Genomic DNA, 21,281 nt, shown 5'->3' with positions numbered 1-21,281 from the left:
CGATTTAGACCGTACTTGGCGCAGTTGTTGAAAGTCATAACAGAACATTATATACATAATTTCAAATCGAGAAATCGGTTTAATGGGAGCTATATCATGTTCGTAAACGGTTTGGATCGTACTTGGCACAATTGTTCATAGTCATAACAGAACATTATGTGCAAAATTTCAGCCAACTCGGACAAAAATTGCGGCTTGTAAGCGCTCAAATCGGGAGATCGGTTTATATGGGAGCGACATAAGATTATAGATCGATTCGGACCGTACTTTACACAGTTGTTGGAAGTCGCAACAGCATATTACATGCGAAATTTCTGCCAAATCGTTTAAAAATTGCCGCTTATTAGGGCTCATGGAGTCAAATCGGGAGATCGGTTTATATGGAAGCTATATTGGGTTATAGACTGATTTAAACCGTACTTGGCACAGTTGTTGAAAGTCATAAAAAAACCCTATATTCTCAATTTCAGCCAAATCGGACAAAAATTGAGGCTTGTAACGCCTCAAGAATTCAAATCGGGAGATTGGTTCATATAGGAGCTATATCAGATTATAAACCGATTCGGACAGTACTACGCATAGTTGTTGAATGACTCTTCAGAACTCCGCATACAAAATTTCAGCAAAATTGGACGAACATTTTAGCTTTTAAGGGCTTAAAAAGTCAAATCGGGAGATCGTTTAATATGGGATCAATATCAGGTTATAGACCGATTTGAACCGTACTCGGCACAGTTGTTTAAAGCCAAAGCAGAATACTAGTTGCAAAATTTCAGCCAAATCGGAAAAATTTGCATCTTCTAAGGGCTCAAGAAATCAAATCGGCAGGTCGGTTTATATGGGAGCTATATCTAAATCTGAACCAATATGGCCCATTTGCAATCCCCAAGAACCTTCATCGATATTGAGTATCTGTGCAAAATATCAAGCTGCTAGCTTTACGGGTTCGACCTCTATCGTGATTTCGACAGACGGACACACGGACATGGCTAGAGCGACTCGGAACATCACGACGATCAAGAATATATGTACTTTATGGGGTCTTAGACGAATGTTTCGAGGTGTTACAAACGGAATGACATGATTAGTATACCCCCATCCTATTGTGGTGGGTATAAAAATGCTAGCTAGCTCAACAACATTTCGAAATGAATACCAATGGATGGATCAGGTTGCTTCTTTGCAGAAATATAATACAAATGAAATTCTAAAAAATGCCTAAACTAATCAAAAGGTTACCAGAGCAAGTAAACAGGCGTTAAGTTCAGCCGGGCCGAACTTTGGATTCCCACCACATCGGGTACATATGTTAACCACCTTTCGTTAAAGTCCGGTGAAAAATGCGTACCTTATGCCCCATAGCAGCCATATCAAAAAATGTTCCGATTTGACCCAAAGCCTAACATAAGTCACCGTGTCAAATTGCAGTGAAATCGGATTATAAATACGCCTTTTATGGGGCCAAGACTTTAAATCGAGATATCGGTCTATATGGCAGCTATATCCAAATCTGAACCGATTTGGGTCAAATTGCAGAAAAATGTCGAAGAGCATAACACTGTCCCAAAATTTCGCCGAACTCTATGGCAGCTATATCCAATCATATCCCAAAATTTGGCGACATCGGACAATTAATACGACCTTTTTTGGCCCAAAACCTTAAATTGAGAGATTGGTCTAAATGGCACATATATTCAAATCTATACCGAAATCTATACGATCTGGTGAAAATTGAAGAAGGGGGTCGAGAGGCCTAATACAACCCACTGTCCCAAATTTCGGAGACATCGGACAATAAATGCGCCTTTTATGGGCCCAAAGCCTAAAATCGAGAGATCGGTCTATATGGCAACTAAATCCAAATCTGAACCGATCTGGGCCAAATTAAAGAAGGATGTCGAAGGGCCTAACTCAACTCAATACCCCAAATTTCAGCAAAAGCGGTTAATAAATGTGGCTTTTATGGGCCTAAGACCCTAAATAGGCGGATCGGTCTATATGGCAGCTATATCGAAATCTGAACCGATTATAGCCAAATTTAAGAAGGATATCGAAGCGTCAAACACAAATCACTGTCCCAAATTTTGCCAAAATCGGACAATAAATGCGCCTTTATGGCCCCAAAACCTTAAATCGAGAGATCGGTCTATGTGGCAGCTTTATCCAAATCTGGAGCGATCTGAGCCAAATTAAAGAAGAACGTCGAAGGGCCTAATACAACTCACTGCCCCAAATTTCAGCAAAATCGGTTTAAAAATGTGGCTTTTATTGGCCTAAGACCCTAAATCGGCGGATCGGTCTATATAGCAGCTATATCGAAATTTATAGGACTGTAAATGCGCATTTTATGGGCCCAAAACTTTAAATCGAGAGATCGGCCTATATGGCAGCTATATCAAAATCTGGACCGATCTGGGCCAAATTCAAAAGGATGTCTAAGAGCCTTACCCAACTCACTGTCTCAAATTTTGGCAAAATAGGGTGATAAAAGTGGCTTTTATGGACCTTAGACCCTAAATCGACGGATCGGTCTATATGGCGGATCTCCGTCTGTCTATTGAAATCACGCTACAGTCTTCAAAAATAGATATATGGAGCTGAAACTTTGTACAGATTCCTTTTTTATTCATAAGCAGGTTAAGTTTGAAAATGGGCTATATCGGACTATATCTTGATAAAGCCCATCTTCGAACTTAACCTGCTTATGGACAAAAAAAGAATCTGTGCAAAGTTTCAGCTCAATATCTCTATTTTTGAAGACTGTAGCGTGATTTCAACAGACAGACGGAGGGCCAGACGGACGGACATGTCTAGATCGTCTTAGATGTTTACGCTGATCAAGAATATTTATACTATTAGGGTCGGAAATGGATATTTCAATATGTTGCAAACGGAATGACGAAATGAATATACCCCTATTCTTTGGTGGTGGGTATAAAAAGAAGTATTCAAATACTTTTTTTCAGAAAACTTGTGTAGAAATGTTTGCCAATACAGCAGCCCTATGTTTGTTGAAACAGCAGTTATGTCTGCTTTCCCAATTTCAGTAGATAAAAACTGCTGTTTAAGCAAACATTTTTGCTGTTTTAGCAAACATTTTTGCTGTTTTGGCAAACATTTTTGCTGTTTTAGCAAACATTTTTGCTGTTTTAGCAAACATTTTTGCTGTTTTGAACGACACATTTGGTTGAGTGCACCCCTCTCATACTAGGGCCTAGCAATTCCATTTATCATCGTAAACACCTTTTATAAATATTTTCATTAATTATAACTTAACTTTCTTCTCTTTTCAGGTAAGTTTCCCATCTTGCTGATATTTTTCCAAAAGTTACAAGTGTAAGTGTTGAGGAGATCTTGCAAGCACGAAATTCTATGAAATTTAAGCGTCAACTGTATTTGTAAAAAATTTTTTAATCGTGTTGTTCTCAGTTTACCCTCATTGCCTCAGGGTTGGTCTTCTTTAATTTGATTTACATGCAGATCGCATTTGTCGAGTTCTATGCGCGGTATCTCTTTTTGGGCAAACAAAGAATATTGAAAAAGAACTATTATGCTATTGGAACTATATCAAGTTATAGTCCGATTGGGATCATAAATGAATGCTGAACATTGTAAAAGTCATTGTGTAATATTTCTGTTCATTTAGATAAGAATTGCGCCTTGTAGGGGCTCAAGAAGCAAAATCGGGAGATAGGTTTATATGGGAGCTATATCAAGCTATTGATCGATTCAGACCATATTAGACACGTATGTTGAAGGTCATGGGAGAATCCGTTTTACAAAATTTCTGCCAAATCGGATGAAAATTGCCACTTCCAGAGTCTTAAGAAGTCAAGATCCTAGATTGTTTTGTATGGCAGCTATATCAGGTAATGTACCGATTTGCGCCATAATAAAGGCAGTTATTGAAAGACAACAAAACACCTCATGACAAATATCAGCCAAAACGGATGAGAATTGCGCGCTCTATAGGTTCAAGATGTCAAGACCCAAGATCGGTTTATATGACAGCTATATCAGGAAATAAACCGATTTAAAATTTACTTGGCACTGTTGTTGGACATCATAACAAAATACTTCCTGCAAAATTTTATTCAAATCGGATGATAATTGCGCCTTCTAGAGGCTCAAGAAGTCAAGACCCAAGATCGGTTTTTATGGCAGCTATATCAGGTTATGGACTGATTTGAATCATACTTAGCATAGTTGTTGGAAGTGCTCCCAAAGCACTACGTGCAAAAGTTCAATAAAATCGGATAAGAATTGCGCCCTCTAGAGGCTCAAGAAGTCAAGACCCATTAAAGGTCTATATGGCAGCTATATCAGGTTATTGACCGTTTTGAACCATATTTAGCCCAGTTGTTGGAAGTGGTACCAAAACACCACTTGCAAAATTTCAATCAAATCGGACGAGAATTGCGCCCTCTAGAGGCTAAAAACGTCAAGACCCAAGATCGATTTATATGACAGCTATATCAGGTTATGAACCGATTTGAACCTTACTTAGCACAGTTGTTGGAAGTCATAGCGAAACACGTCGTGCAAAATTTCATTCCAATCTGATAAGAATTGCGCCCTCAAGAGCCTCAAGAAGTCAAGACCCAAGATCGGTTTATATGACAGCTATATCAGGTTATTGACGGTTTTGAACCATACTTAGCGCAGTTGTTGGAAGTGATACCAAAACACCACTTCCAAAATTTCAAATAAATCGGACGAGAATCGCGCCCTCAAGAGGCTGAAAAAGTCAAGACCCATTATCGGTCTATATGGCAGCTATATCAGGTTATTGACCGTTTTGAACCATACTTATCACAGTTGTTGGAAGTGATACCAAAACACCTCATGCAAAATTTCAATCAAATCGGACGAGAATTGCGCCCTCTATAGGCTCAAAAAGTCAAGACCCAAGATCGATTTATATGACAGCTATATAAGGTTATGAACCGATTTGAACTTAACTTAGCACAGTTGTTGGAAGTCATAGCGAAACACGTCGTGCAAAATTTCATTCCAATCGGTTAAGATTTGCGCCCTCTAGATCCTCAAGATGTCAAAGTCCAAGATCGGTTTGTACGGCAGCTATACCAGGTTGGATGAGAATTGTGCCCTCTAGAGGCTCAAGAAGTCAAGGTCCAAGATCGGTTTATATGTTAGCTATATATCAAAACATGAACCGATTTGGCCCATTTACAATCACACCCGACCTACACTAATAAAAAGTATTTGTGCAAAATTTCAAGCTGCTAGCTTTACTTCTTCGAAAGTTAAAGTGCATCCGACAGACAGACGGTCATGACTAGATCGACTTAAAATGACTTTATTGGGTCTCAGACGCATATTTCGAGGTGTTACAAACAGAATGACGAAATTAGTATACCCCCATCCTATGGTGGAGGGTATAAAAAATTTTCATGATTTGAATCCTTTTTTTGGGCGCGATGAATCTTTTAAACAACACAAATAGCGCTAGTATGTCAAAACGTTTTGGGTACTTATAACCTCAAAAATGTAAAGCTTTACAATGGAGCTGTAAGTTGGCAGATTGCAATACAAGGGTTGACCAATCGCGAAATATAAAAGGCATCCCTCGTATACATCCACTGAGACACACATTTACATTTGTATTTTACTTTTTCTTCTAACATCCCCTTCAAAGTTAAGCAGCAGTCATTTTCAGCAAAAAACAGCAGTCAGTCTGCTGAACTGAAATTGCAGAACTACTGCTGTAATAGCAAAACTACTGCTGTTATAGCAGAACTACTTCTATAATAGCAGCAAAATTAACTACTAATAATAGCAGCAAAATTAACTACTAATATTCAGCAGACAGTGTTTGCTTTTTTCAGCAAACTTTTTTCTATGAGTGTAGGACGACGAAACTTTATAGTCTTTGCTATATCAATATACGGCTGTTGCAAGTACAAAGTCCCACCTTTCGGGTTTGGGCCTTACACCAAACTTAAACTTAATTTGAGGTATACAATGGAAGAAATGAAGGAATATGTCAAGAACACAGAATTCCAAATAAGGGCTTTTGGATTTTTTTTTTAATTTTTAGAGAGCACAATAAGACCGTCAATGGCGTAGGTGTATGCCCACCGGGGCATGGGATGGATGAAATCCCCCTTTTTAAACCAAACCCATACCCACCTAACCTATATTCACCTGACCTATACCCCACCCAACCTATCCTCATTATACCTACCAAAAATCGTGAGACAATTTATTTTTTCAATTTTATTTCGTTTATGATTTTCTCTATAAAACCATTTTATAAAAATTTCCTAGAAATATATGGTAATTTGATCTAGCCTTTGGCATCTACCCTCTCCGGACAGTTTAATTCTTAAGAAAGATCTCTAGAGTTCCCCCCGCACAAAGAAGAAAACTGTAGAAAAAAATCTGAATTTTTCTCCCCTCAGCATTGATTGGGTGAAAGAAAGAATGCCAGAGGATGAGGTCGAATATTCCATGGAATTTATGTGGCAGATAATAATCTTAACATACATGCTCATACATATTCGACATATGGTATGTATGGGTGTTTTTATGTAGTATGCTACTTAATACACACATTCACATCAGTGAGTAACTGTGCTTTTCTCTTTGGGGGACAAGGGGAGACTGACTTTTCTCAATTGGGAGGGCTGATTTCGAAAAATGGCCCAAAGTGTGATTTCTCATTGCCAATGGGGCAATGGCTAGTTGGGTCATAGTTATGAATAAATGAATGAATGAGAACGTATGTTCAGGGTAGTTGAGTATGATGGGGAATGGTATGTATAATGGGTAACATATGGGGCATTGCATGTATTATATACAAATTTTGTCTGTTCCGTATAGACTCAAAAACGGCTGAAGCGATTTTCATGAAATTTTCACAAATGGTATAGTTTGGGTAAAAATAGGGTACTAAATTTTTCGATATCCAAAGGGGGGGCGGACCCTCCCCCATACCCCAATTTTCAAAAACGCCAAATCTCGGAGAAGCGTGCACCGATTTGAGCGAAATTTTGTATGCCACCATATGGTATCCCAAAAACACGAAATTGCTAAAAAAAATGATGGGGTCAAAAAGTCGGAGGGGACTCCCCATCCCAAAACCCATCCGAACGGTTATGTGCACCGATTGCGACAATATGGGTATCAAATGAAAGGTATTTAAGAGTAGAGTACGAATTTGGTGTACAAGTGAAAGGTATTTGAGAGTAGAGTACGAACTTGGCATTAAAATGTTACCCTAAGTGCCGGCGGGCCTCCCACCCCCAAAAACACCACCCAACAGGACACTTTAACCGCTTTGAGTAATATGGGTATCAAATAAAAGGTATTTAAAAATAGAATACAAATCTTAGATAAAAAATTATTTTTTGGATTCTGAAGGCCCTCCCCACCACCTAAAACCCCCCAGCAGGACAAATTTACCAATTGCGAAATATGGATATCAAATGAAAGCTATATAAAAGCAGAGTCCAATGCTGATATAAAAATTTATTCCTTGGTGTCTGAGGCGTCTCTCCATCCCCCAAAACCCCTCAACAGGACATGTTTACCGATTGGGACAATATGGGTATCAAACGAAAGAGATTTGAAAGCTGAGTACACATCTGTTATAAGAATTTGGTCCAAGGTGTCTAGGGGGCCCAATACAAAAACCGCCAAAACGGGCATTAATGCCCAACGTCACAAAATGGGTATCGTATGAAAGCTCTTTGGGAATTGACTATGAATATGGCATGCACCATTAGGACAGAATCTGGGACGGGCCAACCCACTGAATACCCTTCAATAGGAAGTGTAGTTCGATCGGCGTAATATGTCAATTTAAAGAAAGGTCTGTGACAGTATATGTCGAATCTAATGTTGGTATAAAGATTCAAGTATCTGGGTCACATCCTACCGTTCCGCAGGACAGTAGTTCGCGACATTAAATTGTCGTTTGGTTCTTAGCGTCGGGGGGACCGACCCTCTCCTCCCAATCAATGCAACGCCAAACTGTCATGTAGGATGACCGAGAATATATTGTACTCAAATGAAAGCATGTGTCAGAGGGCAATTCCCCTCCCCCCAACCTACCCAAAACAAAAAGGAATTAAAAAAAATATATGAATAATATGAAATAATACATGAAGGCCGATCAGGATAGATTAGGACAGAGATGGAAGGTCTTTGGTGGTAGAGTACACTTCTTACCCTCAAATTGGGATGGACTAATAATGCTAATATTTTTTTTTGGGCTAAGTATGGGCTAATGCTGGTAAAATTTGTGAGATATTGTGCCATGTAAAACTTCTCTCCAAAGAGGTGTCACACTTTGGCACGCCGTTCGGACTCGGCTATTAAAAAGGAGGCCCCTTATCATTGAGCTTAAAACTTGAATCTGACTGCACTCATTGATATGTGAGAAGTTTGCCCCTTTACCTTAGTGGAATGTTCATGGGCAAAATTTGTTGTTTGTTTGTAGGTACGTGGGTGGCCGCCCCACCCTCTACACCCCTCAAACTGGGCATATTTGTGGATTATGGCAAAAAGGGGCTCATATCTGTATCTGTTTCATGGCAAAGAGTTGCAGGGACGCCTCACCTCATAAACTCCCCCTAAACCACACATATATACCGACTATAGCGATATGTAGCTCCAATGTGATTTTCGGGAGTGGAGTATGAATATCCACTTTTGGGGTAAAGAGTTTGGCTACCCCAATCCACCACCCTCCCCTTACCTTATTCCAAAAAACGCCAGATCTCGGATATGGGTGAGATATCTAGGGGGACGCCACACCTCCAAAGCCACCAGCCAAATGGAATATAAACCAATAATGACTATATTGGAATCAAATGAAAGGTATTTGAGACCAGAGCATGAATCTGACATAAGGGGATCCGCCTCACTCTCAAAAGCACTCCCATAGGGCACATATTTACCGACCACAGCAAAATACGACTCCAATGAAAGGCATATGGAAGAAGAGCACCAATATAATATCCACATTGGCGCGAAATATCTGAAAGGCCGTTCCAGCACACTCAAACAGAACTTATTTCCCAACGTGATTTTCAACAACTGTGTCAAGTACGGTTCAAATCGGTCAAGAATCTGATATAGCTAACATATAAACCGAACTACCGATTTGATCTCTTGAGCTCTGGAAGCCTCACTTTTTATCCGGTTTGGCGGAAATTTTCCACATAGTGTTTTGTTAAGACTTCCAACAAATGAGCAAAGTACGATCTGAATCGGTCAAGAACCTGATATAGCTCCCATACAACCCGATCTCCCAAATTGACTTCTTGAGCGCCTGGAAGCAGCTATTTTTGTCCGATTTGGCTGGAATTTTGCACATGGTGTTCTGTTATGACTTTCAACAACTGTATCAAGTACGGTTCAAATCGGTCAAGAACTAGATATAGCTCCCATATAAACCGCTCTACAGATTTGACTTCTTGAGCCCCTGGAAGCCGCAATTTTTGTCCGATTTTGCTGAAATTTTGCACATGGTGTTCTGTTATGACTTTCAACAACTGTGTCAAGTACGGTTCAAATCGGTCGGGAACATGATGTGGCTCCCATATAAACCGATCTGCCGATTTGACTTCTTGAGCCCCTGGAAGCCGCAATTTTTATCTGATTTTGCTAAAATTTTGCATATAGCATTCTATTATGACTCTCAACAACTCGAACTCATGACCCCCACACTGGAAATCTGAGTACGTTGCCAACTCGTCTACCGTGGCATCCCTAGGTTGGTGACAACGAAAAATTGTTGAGCTCATAATGCCAACACTGTCGAATAGAGAACAAATATTTACATTGTCCTAAAATTATAATCATTATTCAAGATCTATTTATATGGAGTCACCCATATGTTCCTTTTTGCCAATGCTGACCTACTCGTTTATGTTGTTATGGGAAACAACAGCATCTGAAGTCGACACAATTTGTGACAACTATTGACACTTTGTATTATTAGTGTTAATATTTTCTGCCAGACTTCCAGCTGTAAGGCAGGCAGGTCACACACACACATACATACATATATGGCTGTTTGGCTAGAGTTCCTCTTATGGGTTGTTAGCATTATGCCGTCTCCCTGTCTTCGATTTTGTGCTAATGATAACAACAAGTGAAATGTTGGGGGAAATTGAAATCAAGTCATATGAAGAAGCTTTAAGTAAAGAAGAGAGTGAGAGAGAGAGAGAGAGAGAGAGAGTGTGTAAGGGAGTCAGAAATTGAGTTTTGGTTCAGGGAAAAATGAAAGCAGCACATTAAAGTGTCTATTTGAGCAGAAGACACACTAAGTGTGTCATTGTGATAACATGTGAGATGTCATGACATCTTAAAGAAATGGTAATTGAAAAAAGGAAAATTCCTTTAAAAGTAACTATTAGAAGAATGGTCTTTAAGAGAATACTTGCATTTTGTAATTTCAGCCAAATCAGATAAGAATGGTGCCCTCTAGAGTCTTAAAAAGTCAAAATCCCAAATCGATTTATATGGCAGCAATATCAGATCCTATATCGATTCGACCAAGACTAAGCTCAATTTTTTGAATTCATAACAAAATACTTCAGGATGAGAATTGCGCCCTCTAGCGGCTCAAGAATTCAAGATCCAACATCGGTTTATATGGCAGCTATATCAGGTTATAGACCTGTTTAAACCATATTAAGCATTAATATTGGAAGTCATAACAAAACACCTCATGCAAAAATCCAGTCAAATCGGATAAGAATTGCGCCCTCTAAAGGCCTAAGAAGTTAAAATCACAGATCGGTTTATATGGCAGCTATGTGAGGTTATGAACCGATTTGAACCATACTTAGCACAGTTATTGAAAGTGATACCAAAACACTTCGTGCAAAATTACAGCCAAATCGGACAATAATTGCGCCCTCTAGAGGCTCAAGAAGTGAAGACCCACGATCGGTTTATATGGCAGCTATATCAAAACATGGACCGATTTGGTCCATATATAATCCCAACCGACCTACATTAATATAAAGTGTTTGTGCAAATTTTCAAGAGCCCAGCTTTACTCATTTGAAAGTTAGCGTGCTTCCGACAGACCGACGGACGGACGGTCAGACGGACGGACATGGCTAGATCGACTAAAAATGTCATGACGATCAAGAATATATATTCTTTATAGGGTCTTAGTCGATATTATTATACCCACCATCCTATGGTGGAGGTATAACAAAACCAATAAGGAAGGGCAAAAGTCGGACAGTGCCGACTGTATAATACCCTACACCTACCCTATAAGTTCAATGTGGGACCTATATCCAATTCTGAACCAATTTTGATGGACCTCGACGAGCAAATATGTTCAAACTTTAAACGAACGTATATATGGGAGCTATATTTAATTCCGAGCAAACCTCTCAGATAAAGTAGTAGTCGTCAAGGAAAGTGTTGTGCAAAATTTTGGCAAGATTGGTCAAACAATGCGCTTGCAGTGGCTCTTGGGGTGAAAATCTGGCGATATACATATATGACAGCTATACCTAAATCTGCGCCGATTTCTTTGAAATTCACCAGTAATATTGAGAGTCATTAGAAAATCCTTCCTGCAAAATTTCGACAGAATCGGATAACAAATGATCACTTTTTTGCAATATTTCTCAAAATCGTACGAACATATATATGAGAGCTATATCTAAATCTGAACCGATTTTTTATGCCCACCGCCGAAGGATGAGGGTATATTCATTTTGTCATTCCGTTTGCAACACATCGAAATATCCATTTCCGACCCTATAAAGTATATATATTCTTGATCAGCGTAAAAATCTAAGACGATCTAGACATGTCCGTCCGTCTGTCTGTTGAAATCAAGCTACAGTCTTTAAAAATAGAGATATATACCTGAAACTTTGCACAGATTCTTTTTTGTTCTTAAGCAGGTTAAGTTCGAATATGGGCTATATCGGACTACATCTTGATATAGCCCCCATATAGACCGATCCGCTGATTTAGGGTCTTAGGCCCATAAAAACCACATATATTATCCGATTTTGCTGAAATATGGGACAGTGAGTTGGGTTAGGCCCTTCAATATCCTTCTCCAATTTGGCCCAGATCGATCCAGATTTGGCTATATCTGCCATATAGACCGATCTCTCTATTTGAGGTTTTGGGCCCATAGTGGCGCATTTATTGTTCGATTTTGCCAATATTTGAGACCCTGAGTTGTGTTAGGCCCTGCGACATCTTTCTTCATTTTGGCTCAGATCGGTTCAGATTTGGATATAGCTGCCATATAGACCTATCTCTCGATTTGTTGTTTTGGGCCCATAAAAGGCGCATTTATTGCCCGATTTTGCCAATATTTGAGACCCTGAGTTGTGTTAGGCCCTTCGGCATCCTTCTCCAATTTGGCTTAGATCGATCCAGATTTGGATATAGCTGCCATATAGACCGATCATCCGATTCGAGGTTTTGGGCCCATAAAAGGCGCATTTATTGTACGATTTTGCCAAAATTTGGGACAATGAGTTGTGTAAAGCCCTTCGACATCCTTTTCCAATTTGGCCGAGATCGATCCAGATTTGGATATAGCTGACATATAGTCCGATCTCTCGATTTGAGCTTTTGGGCCCATAAAAGGCTCATTTATTGTCCGATTTTGTTAAAATTTGGGACAGTGAGTTGCGTTAGGCCCTTCGACATCCTTTTCCAATTTGGCCCAGATCGATCCAGATTTGGATATAGCTGCCATATAGACCTGTCCTCCCATTTAGGGTCTTAGGCCCAAAAAACCACATTTACTATCCGATTTTGCTGAAATTTGGGACAGTGAGTTGTCTTAGGCCCTTCGATATTCTTCGTCAATTTGGCTCAGATCGGTCCAGCTTTGGATTTAGCTGCCATATAGACTGATCCTCCGATTTGGGGTCTTAGGCCCATAAAGGCTAAATTTGTTATCCGATTTTGCTGAAATTTGGGTACAGTGAATTGTGTAAGGCCCTTCGACATCCTTCGTTAATTTGGCTCAGATCGATCCAGATTTGGATATAGCTGCCATATAGACCGATCTCTCTATTTAATGTTTTGGGCCCATAAAAGTCGCATTTATTGTCCAATGTTGCCGAAATTTGAGTGTTAAGTTAAGCCCCTTCACATATTTCTGCAATTTGGTCTAGATCGATCAAGATTTGCATATAGCTGCCATATAGACCGATCTCTAGATTTAAAGTCTTGGCCCCAAAAAATGCGCATTTATAACCCGATTTAACTGAAATTTGACACATTGACTTATGTCAGGCTTTTCGATATCCATGTTGTATGTGGTTCAGATCGGTTTATTTTTAGATATAGCTACTAAAAAGACCAATATATTGTTTTACACAATTGAACAATGACTTGTACTTATTAGTATTTGGTACAAATCGGATCCTATTTCGATCTAACTGCTATGGGACATAAGGTATGCAATTTTCAGCGGATTTTGTTCAAAGGTGGTTTACATATATACCCGAGGTGGTGGGTATTCAAAGTTCAGCCCGGCCGAACTTAACGCCCTTTTTCATGTTCCAGTTTAAATAGGCTTTGTCTCTAGGCCGAAAAACATGCCTGTACCAAATTTGAAGACGATCGGATAAAAACTGCGACCTGTACTTTGCACGGACGGACAGACAGACAGACGGACGTAGCTAAATCGAGTGATTCTGAGTCGATCGGTATTCTTATCAATGGGTCTATCTCTCTTCCTATTGGGTGCTACCAAAAATTCACTAAGTTATAATACCCTGTACCACAGTAGTGGTGTAGGGTAAAGCAATGGATAGTTTCAAATCCCAAACCGTCCATTACAACCGATCAGATAAAGAAAATGGAAATAGTTGGGAACCACAACTTTGAGATAGTCAGCAATTTTATCTACCTCGTTACCGCCGTAAGCGAAACGAATGGCACTTACTTGGGATTAAGTAGGCAGTTTAGAAACAGTGAGATATATTAGGCTTTTCGACATCCGTGCTCTATATAGTTCCGATCGGTCCCCATTTTGATATAGCTGCCATATACATGCATACATATACCGATTTAAGTTCTTGAGCTCATGGAAGGTGCATTTTTGAAACGATTTCGCTGATATTCGGCACAATGAGTTGTGTTTATATCCACGTTTGTGCCAAATATAGTCTAGATCGGTCTATGCTAAACTCCCGATTAAAAGTCTTGGGGCCATAAACGGCGGATTTATCGCCTGGTTTCGCAGGATGTTGGTACAATAGAATGTATTATCGGAAAAAGGTGTAGATCGGATTATATTTTTGGGTTATTGCTACCATGCAGACCAATCTGCCTTTTTAGACCACTAGGACCGTAAATTGTGTTAAACTCTTTGATGTCCCTGGCGAGTTTGGTCCAGATCGGTCCATATTATGAAATAGCTGCTAAGGTTTAATAAACAGTGTATTTTTCACCAGACTTGGCGTAATGGGGTTAATATGTATAACCGAGGTGGTGAATATCAAAAGGTTCGGCCCTGCCAAACTTAATACGTTTTTACATGTTCTTGAAAATTGTACTTTTTATGACATTTAATATAAAATAACGAGCTGACAATCTGACCTTTTTTGCATTTTAAACACCACTTCTAGTTTTAAATGTGCCGCATAATACAACTGCTTAACGAGCGTTTAATTACTATCACCAGGACCCTAAGCCCAGAGACAAGGACACACCAAGGAAGAAAGGTGGAAATGAATCCTGCAACATATTAAATGTAGTTTTAGCAATTAAAATTATCTTCATTTAATTTAAGCCGCACACACACAATGACACCTACTTCCTTGGGCAGGACCCATAACCATCAAGGGGAAGTACACCTTAAATTTGGTTATTTTAGAGTATGACACCTCCATACTGCATACAACCACCATTCACTAGACGCTTATTAAAAATCTTTAGAGAAACAGAGGGAGAGAGGAAGGGGAGGAGATACATGACTTTTTATTGGCCACTTTTCTACTTGGGCAAAGTTTCTTCGCCCGAAATGACATTATAATTTGCATATAAATTTAAATGGTCCCCTACCGCTTGTAGACCCCGATTTGCCAAGAGTCTAACATATGCAGATAGGGCTGGAAAGATAAAAGTCTAAGCAACACAATCGCCCTACAAAAATTTCTATAGCATCTATCCATACTGCATTAGAAGGACATACTTGGAGAGTAAAAAAAGAAACGAACGAATAAAACCTAAGAAAACCACAGAAACTTACCAAAACTGCCCTCTGGAGGGCAATTGCTTTACGCGTTCTTTTCTTTTTTTTTTCTTGTGTGCTGTAGAGGGAGTGGTAAGGGAATTGGGCTAAACAAGACCAAATTTAATGAACAAAGCCTCATGTTCAAAGCCCTCGCTCTCCTGTTGTGGCCTTAGTTGACTCTATTGCTCTGGAACGATTTGCTGGGCAAAGTTTAAGCATCCTACTGGTTGTTGTATGTGTTGGTGTGTTTGTGGGCAAATTTTAATTGCTTAAGGACTTATGAAACAGAGCAAATAACAAGGCTAGGACATGAGCTTATTTTAATTTTTAATTTCTTTTGATTCCTTAAAAAAAAGAAACTCATTTATAGCTGTCTTTGAGCTTTAGATAGCTAAATCTTCTATTTGTATATTCTACACCATTGGATGGGGGGTATACTATTGGGTTGCCCAAAAAGTAATTGCGGATTTTTTAAAAGAAAGTAAATGCATTTTTAATAAAACCTAAAATGAACTTTAATCAAATATACTTTTATTACACTTTTTTTCTAAAGCAAGCTAAAAGTAACAGCTGATAACTGGCAGAAGAAAGAATGCAATTACAGAGTCACAAGCTGTGAAAAAATTTGTCAACGCCAACTATATGAAAAATCCGCAATTACTTTTTGGGCAACCAATAATTTCGTCACTCTGTTTGTAACTACTCGAAATATTCGTCTGAGACCCCAAAATATATATATATATATATATATTCTCGATCGTCGTGAGATTTTATGTCGATCTAGTCATGTCCGTCAGTCCGTCCGTCTGTCTGTCCGACAGTCTTTCTGTCCGTCCGTCCGTCTGTCTGTCGAAAGCACGCTTACTTTCGAAGGAGTAAAGCCAGCCGCTTGAAATATTGCACAAATACTTTTTATTAGTGTAGGTCGGTTGGGATTGTAAATGGGTCCATGTTTTGATATAGCTGCCATATAAACCGATCTTGTGTCTTGACTTCTTGAGCCTCTAGAGGGCGCAATTCTTATCCAATTGGAATGAAATTTTGCATGACGTGTTTTGTTGTGATATCCAACAACTGTGCCACGTATGGTTCAAATCGGTTCATAACCTTATATAGCTGCCATATAAACCGTTCTTGGGTCTTCACTTCTTGAGCCTCTAGAGGGCGCAATTCTTATCCGATTTGAATGAAATTTTAAACGACGTGTTTTGTTGTGATATCCAACATCTGTGCTAAGAATGGTTCAAATCGGTCAATAACGTGATATAGCTGCCATATTAACCGATCTTGGGTGTTGACTTCTTGAGCCTCTAGAGGGCGCAATTCTTATCCGATTGGAATGAAATTTTGCACCACGTGTTCTGTTGTGATATCCAACAAATGTGCCAAGTATGGCTCAAATCGGTCAATAAACTGGTATAGCTGCCATATAAACCGTTCTTGGGTCTTGACTTCTTGAGCCTCTAGGGGGCGCAATTTTTATCCGATTGGAATGAAATTTTGCACGACATGTTTTGCTATAACTTCCAATAGCTGAGCTAAATTAGGTTCAAATCGGTCAATAACGAGATATAGCTGCCATATAAACCGATCTTGGGTCTTGACTTCTTGAGCCTCTAGAGGGCGTAATTCTTATCCGATTGGAATGAAATTTTGCACGACATGTTTTGCTATAACTTCCAACAGCTGAGCTAAATTAGGTTCAAATCAGTCAATAAACTGGTATAGCTGCCATATAAACCGATCTGGGGTCTTGACTTCTTGAGCCTCTAGAGTGCGCAATTCTTATCCGATTGGAATGAAATTTTGCACGACATGTTTTGCTATAACTTCCAACAGCTGAGCTAAATAAGGTTCAAATCGGTCAATAGCGAGATATGGCTGCCATATAAACCGATCTTGGATCTTGACTTCTTGAGCCTCTAGAGGGCGCAATTCTTATCCGATTGGCATGAAATTTGACACGACGTGTTTTGTTATGATATCCAATAACTTTGCCAAGTATGGCTCAAATCGGTCAATAAACTGGTATAGCTGCCATATAAACCGATCTGGGGTCTTGACTTCTTGAGCCTCTAAAGGTCGCAATTATTATCCGATTTGCCTGAAATTTGGTATGACGAATCCTCTCATGACCATCAACATACTTGTTTATTATGGTCTGAATACATCTCCCATATAAATCGATCTCCCAAAGGGGCTCAAGAAGTAAAATGTCAGCCAGTTATTCGAACTGGCTGACATTTTGCACAGTACTCCAACATATAAATTAATTGTGGTCCGAACCGGACCATATCTTGATATCGCTCTAATAGCAGAGCAACTATTTTCTTTTATCCTTATTTTGCCTGAGAAGAGATGCCGGGAAAAGAACTCGACAAATGCGATCCATGGTGGAGGGTATATAAGATTCGGCCCGGCCGAACTTAACACGGTCTTACCTGTATTAAAATGAAAATGTTGCGCTGTTTCTTAGTATGTTTGTATGTTGCCTATAGCCTCAAAAACTGTTGAACCGATTGTCATGTTCACAGATGGTATAGGATGACCCCCCGATGAATATAGGGTATACCATTTTATGATAACCATAAGTGGGCGGACACTCCCCCTAACCCCAATTTTCAAAAACTTTAGATCTCAGAGTTAAGGTCAACGATTTAAGCGATATTTTTTGTGCCCCATACGCTTTGGGGCCAAATAACCGTGAGGGACGCCCAACCATAAAACCCACCCAAAAGGACATGTTTACCGATAAGAACCTAATGGGTATCAAATGAAAGGTAATTAGAAGTAGAAAACGAAACTTGTGTAAAAATTTGGAATCAAGCCCCAGGGTGTACGCCCCACCCCAAAAACCATCCCCAAACAGACAAGTAGGCCGATCGGGACTATATGGGATTCAAACGAAAGGTACTTGAGAGTGGAATACGAAATTCGAAAAACAAGTAAACGGGTGCTTGGTGCGGCCGGGCCGAATCTTCGAATGAAAATTGAGACTTCTATTTTTATAATCTTTAGTTTGTTTTGGTTTTTTTTTTATTTTTATAAAGGATTTTTCGTTTTAAATAAACATTTGTAAAAAGAAGAGAGTTGAATCTCTTTTGTTTTGGAAAGAAACAATACAAAGGGGGAGAATCTCATAAAGCTTTTTGTATAAAAATCGTATATCTTTAGATTTGAGGCAAATCTAAATGAAATGGCAACCAAATATATGTGGCCTATTTGCATTTGCTGCACTCCTCTTCACCCTCACAGATGTCGCAAAGTTTCGATTCGACCTCGTAGAAATCGGTGGCCTTCATGCTGGTGTCATAGTAGTCGTACACGACAATGGAGGCAGGCTTTTGCATGGCCACAGCATGGGCCTTGGTGGCCTCATAGAGAATGCAAGTCTTTTTGTTCTTATACAAATGATCGAAATAGACAACCAAAAGGGAATCGGCATTCTTCAATTCGGTGTTCTGAAAGGTAAAACAAAAAAAAAAAGTTTTTTAGTACCATTAAAACAACTTTTCAAAATTTTTTTCTTTAAACTTACGCTGACATGGGGCACCTTATTTATGGCTGGCAAACTTTCCTCTTCGACCACATATCCTGAAGGGGCATTAATCTCCAATACAGCCATATTGGAGGCTTCACCTTCTCCTTGATATTCGGCACAGACTTCCATTAATAGCAGTGATTTAAGAGCAGAATTTTGTTTGTTATGGGTAAGGACAAAACTGGGCTTGGCATCCTTATCCACAATGTTGTACTGATAGGCAATTTGAACCATGGCGGTGCCGGTACCCTTGGCTGAGAAATCTACTGTCTTAGTTTTGTCGGGCATCTGGAAAAACAATTATTAAATTGGTTGATATATAAAAAACTTAAAACCAAAAAAATCGCCTAAAAGTATGCTTTGTTGTTTTTCAAAGAAATTGGAGAAAGCAAGAAAAGCGTGCTAACTTCGGCCAGGCCGAATCTTGGGAATCCACCACCATGGATTCTACTAAAATATGGAAGCTATAACTAGTTATTGGCCTATTTTAACCGTACTTGGCACAGTTGTTGAGAATCATAACGGAACACTACATTTCAGCCAAATCGGACAAAAAATGCGACTGCCAGGGGCTCAAGAAGTCTAATTGGGAGATGGGCTTATATGTGAGCTATTCAGGTTCTTGCCCGATTTGGAGCGTACTTGACACAGATGGTGGAAGTCAAAGCAGAACACTACATGCAAATTTTCAGCGAAATCGGACAAAATTAAAGGCTTTCAGGGGCTCAAGGAATCAATTCGGGAGATCGGTTTATATGTGAACTATATCAGGTTCTTGGCCGATTTGGAACGTACTTAACACAGATATTGAAAGTCATAGAAAAACACCACATGCAAAATTTCATACAGATCGGACAAAAATTGCTGCTTATAAGGGTTCAAGAAATTCAACTCGGGAGATCGGTTTATATGGGAGCTATATCAGGTTATAGATCGATTTGGACCGTACTTGGCGCAGTAGTTGCAAGTCATAACAAGACACTATATGTAGAATTTCCAAATGCCCAATTGGACACAAATTACGGCTTCCAGGGGTTCGAGAAATTTAATCGGGGTTTTTACATCAGGTTATAGACCGATTCGGATCGTATTCTGCATAGTTGTTGAAAATCAAAACAGAACTCCAGATGCAAAATTTAAGCCAAATCGGACACAACAATTTGTGTCCAGGGGCTCAAGAAGTTTAATCGGGAGATCGGTTTATATAAGAGCTATGTCTAAATCTGGACCGATATGCTCTATTTGCCATCCCCAATGACCTATATCAATATTATGTATCTGTGCTGAATTCTCACGAAGTCCAGTAGGGAAATCGGTGTAAAAGGGAGCTTTATTAGGTTGTAGACCGATTCGGATCGTACTAGTTGTTGGAAATCAAAAAAGAACACCGGGTGCAAAATTAAAGCCAAACCGGATGAAAATTTACGCTTGTAGGGACTCAAAGTAGTCAAATCTGGAGATCGGTTTATATGGGAGCTATATCCGGTTATAGACCTATGCGGACCGTACATGGCACAGTTCGTGGAAGTCATAACTGAACACTACGTACAAAATGTCAGCCTTATCGGACAAAAATTGTGGCTTGTAGGGGCTCAAGAAGTCAAATCGGGATATCGGTTTATATGGCAGCTGTATCATGTTCTTGGCCGATTTAGACCGTACTTGTCAATGTTCTTGGAAGTCATAACAGTACACCATGTGCAAAATTTCAGCCAAATCGGACAAATATTGAGGCTTGTAAGGGCTCAAGAAGACAAATGGGGAGGTCGGAGCTCTATCTAAATCTGATCCATTGCAGATTGCAAATGGGCCATCCATTTGCAATCTGCAATGACCCACCTGAATACTTAGTATGTGTGCAAAATTTCAAGCGCCTGGCTTTACACATTCGACCGCTATCATGATTTCGACAGACGGATGGACGGACGCATGGACATGGCTAGATCGACTCAGAATGTCGAGACGATCAACAATATATATACTTTATGGGGACTTAGACGAATACATCGAGGTGTTGCAAACGGAATGCATAGTTTAGTATACCCTCGGTCTATGGTGGTGGGTACCAAAATCGTAAAACCAAAAATTTGCCTAAAAGTATGCTTTGTTTTTTCAAATTATGAAACCAATAGGCTTCTGAATCCAATTGGCTTAGACTTTTCTTTTATTTAGAAAAGAAAGTAAAATATAACCCCTTAAAAGAAGTAAAGGCATATGTGGAGTGTTTTAATGAATTGAGCAGGCTACGGAGATCGCGATTTCAAAGTTGACCAAAGCTTCATCATCAGTCCGATAAGCCCAAAAGAGATAACATGATTCCATCTACCCCCAAAACATGCTTCCACCTACCCCCAAATCATGCTTCCACCTAACCCCTAATCATTGAGCTGTGCAATAGCAAAAGCATGCCTTTTTGAGACAAACATTGGGTCATCAAAAGACATGCTTCTATCATTGCACATTTCACTGACTAGTGAGTAGGTGGAAACATGTTTTGTGGCTTATCGGACTGATGATGAAGCA

The 21,281-nt window shown here is 39.5% G+C and overlaps 2 protein-coding genes across 5 annotated transcripts in view; one reads left to right on the top strand and one right to left on the bottom strand.

The window, feature by feature from the left end:
• Positions 1 to 21,281, top strand: part of LOC106085066 (lachesin) — a 515,032-nt gene that overhangs the window by 100,275 nt on the left and 393,476 nt on the right. The window lies entirely within an intron of this gene.
• The window catches only part of LOC106083193 (murinoglobulin-2), a 36,810-nt gene continuing 33,759 nt past the window's right edge, over positions 18,231 to 21,281 (bottom strand). For all 4 annotated transcript variants that reach the window (XM_013246074.2, XM_059364758.1, XM_013246075.2 and 1 more), the window contains exons 11-12: positions 18,756 to 19,046; positions 18,231 to 18,678 (exon numbers count right to left, since the gene is read on the bottom strand). In XM_013246074.2, coding sequence (XP_013101528.2) covers positions 18,436 to 18,678; positions 18,756 to 19,046 — 534 coding nt within the window. In that variant the 3' untranslated portion in view covers positions 18,231 to 18,435. The remainder of the gene's footprint in view (positions 18,679 to 18,755; positions 19,047 to 21,281) is intronic.

Source organism: Stomoxys calcitrans, chromosome 3 (assembly GCF_963082655.1).
Source record: "Stomoxys calcitrans chromosome 3, idStoCalc2.1, whole genome shotgun sequence".
In the NCBI taxonomy this organism is placed as follows: domain Eukaryota; kingdom Metazoa; phylum Arthropoda; class Insecta; order Diptera; family Muscidae; genus Stomoxys; species Stomoxys calcitrans.
This window is presented reverse-complemented; position numbering and strand designations above follow the sequence as displayed.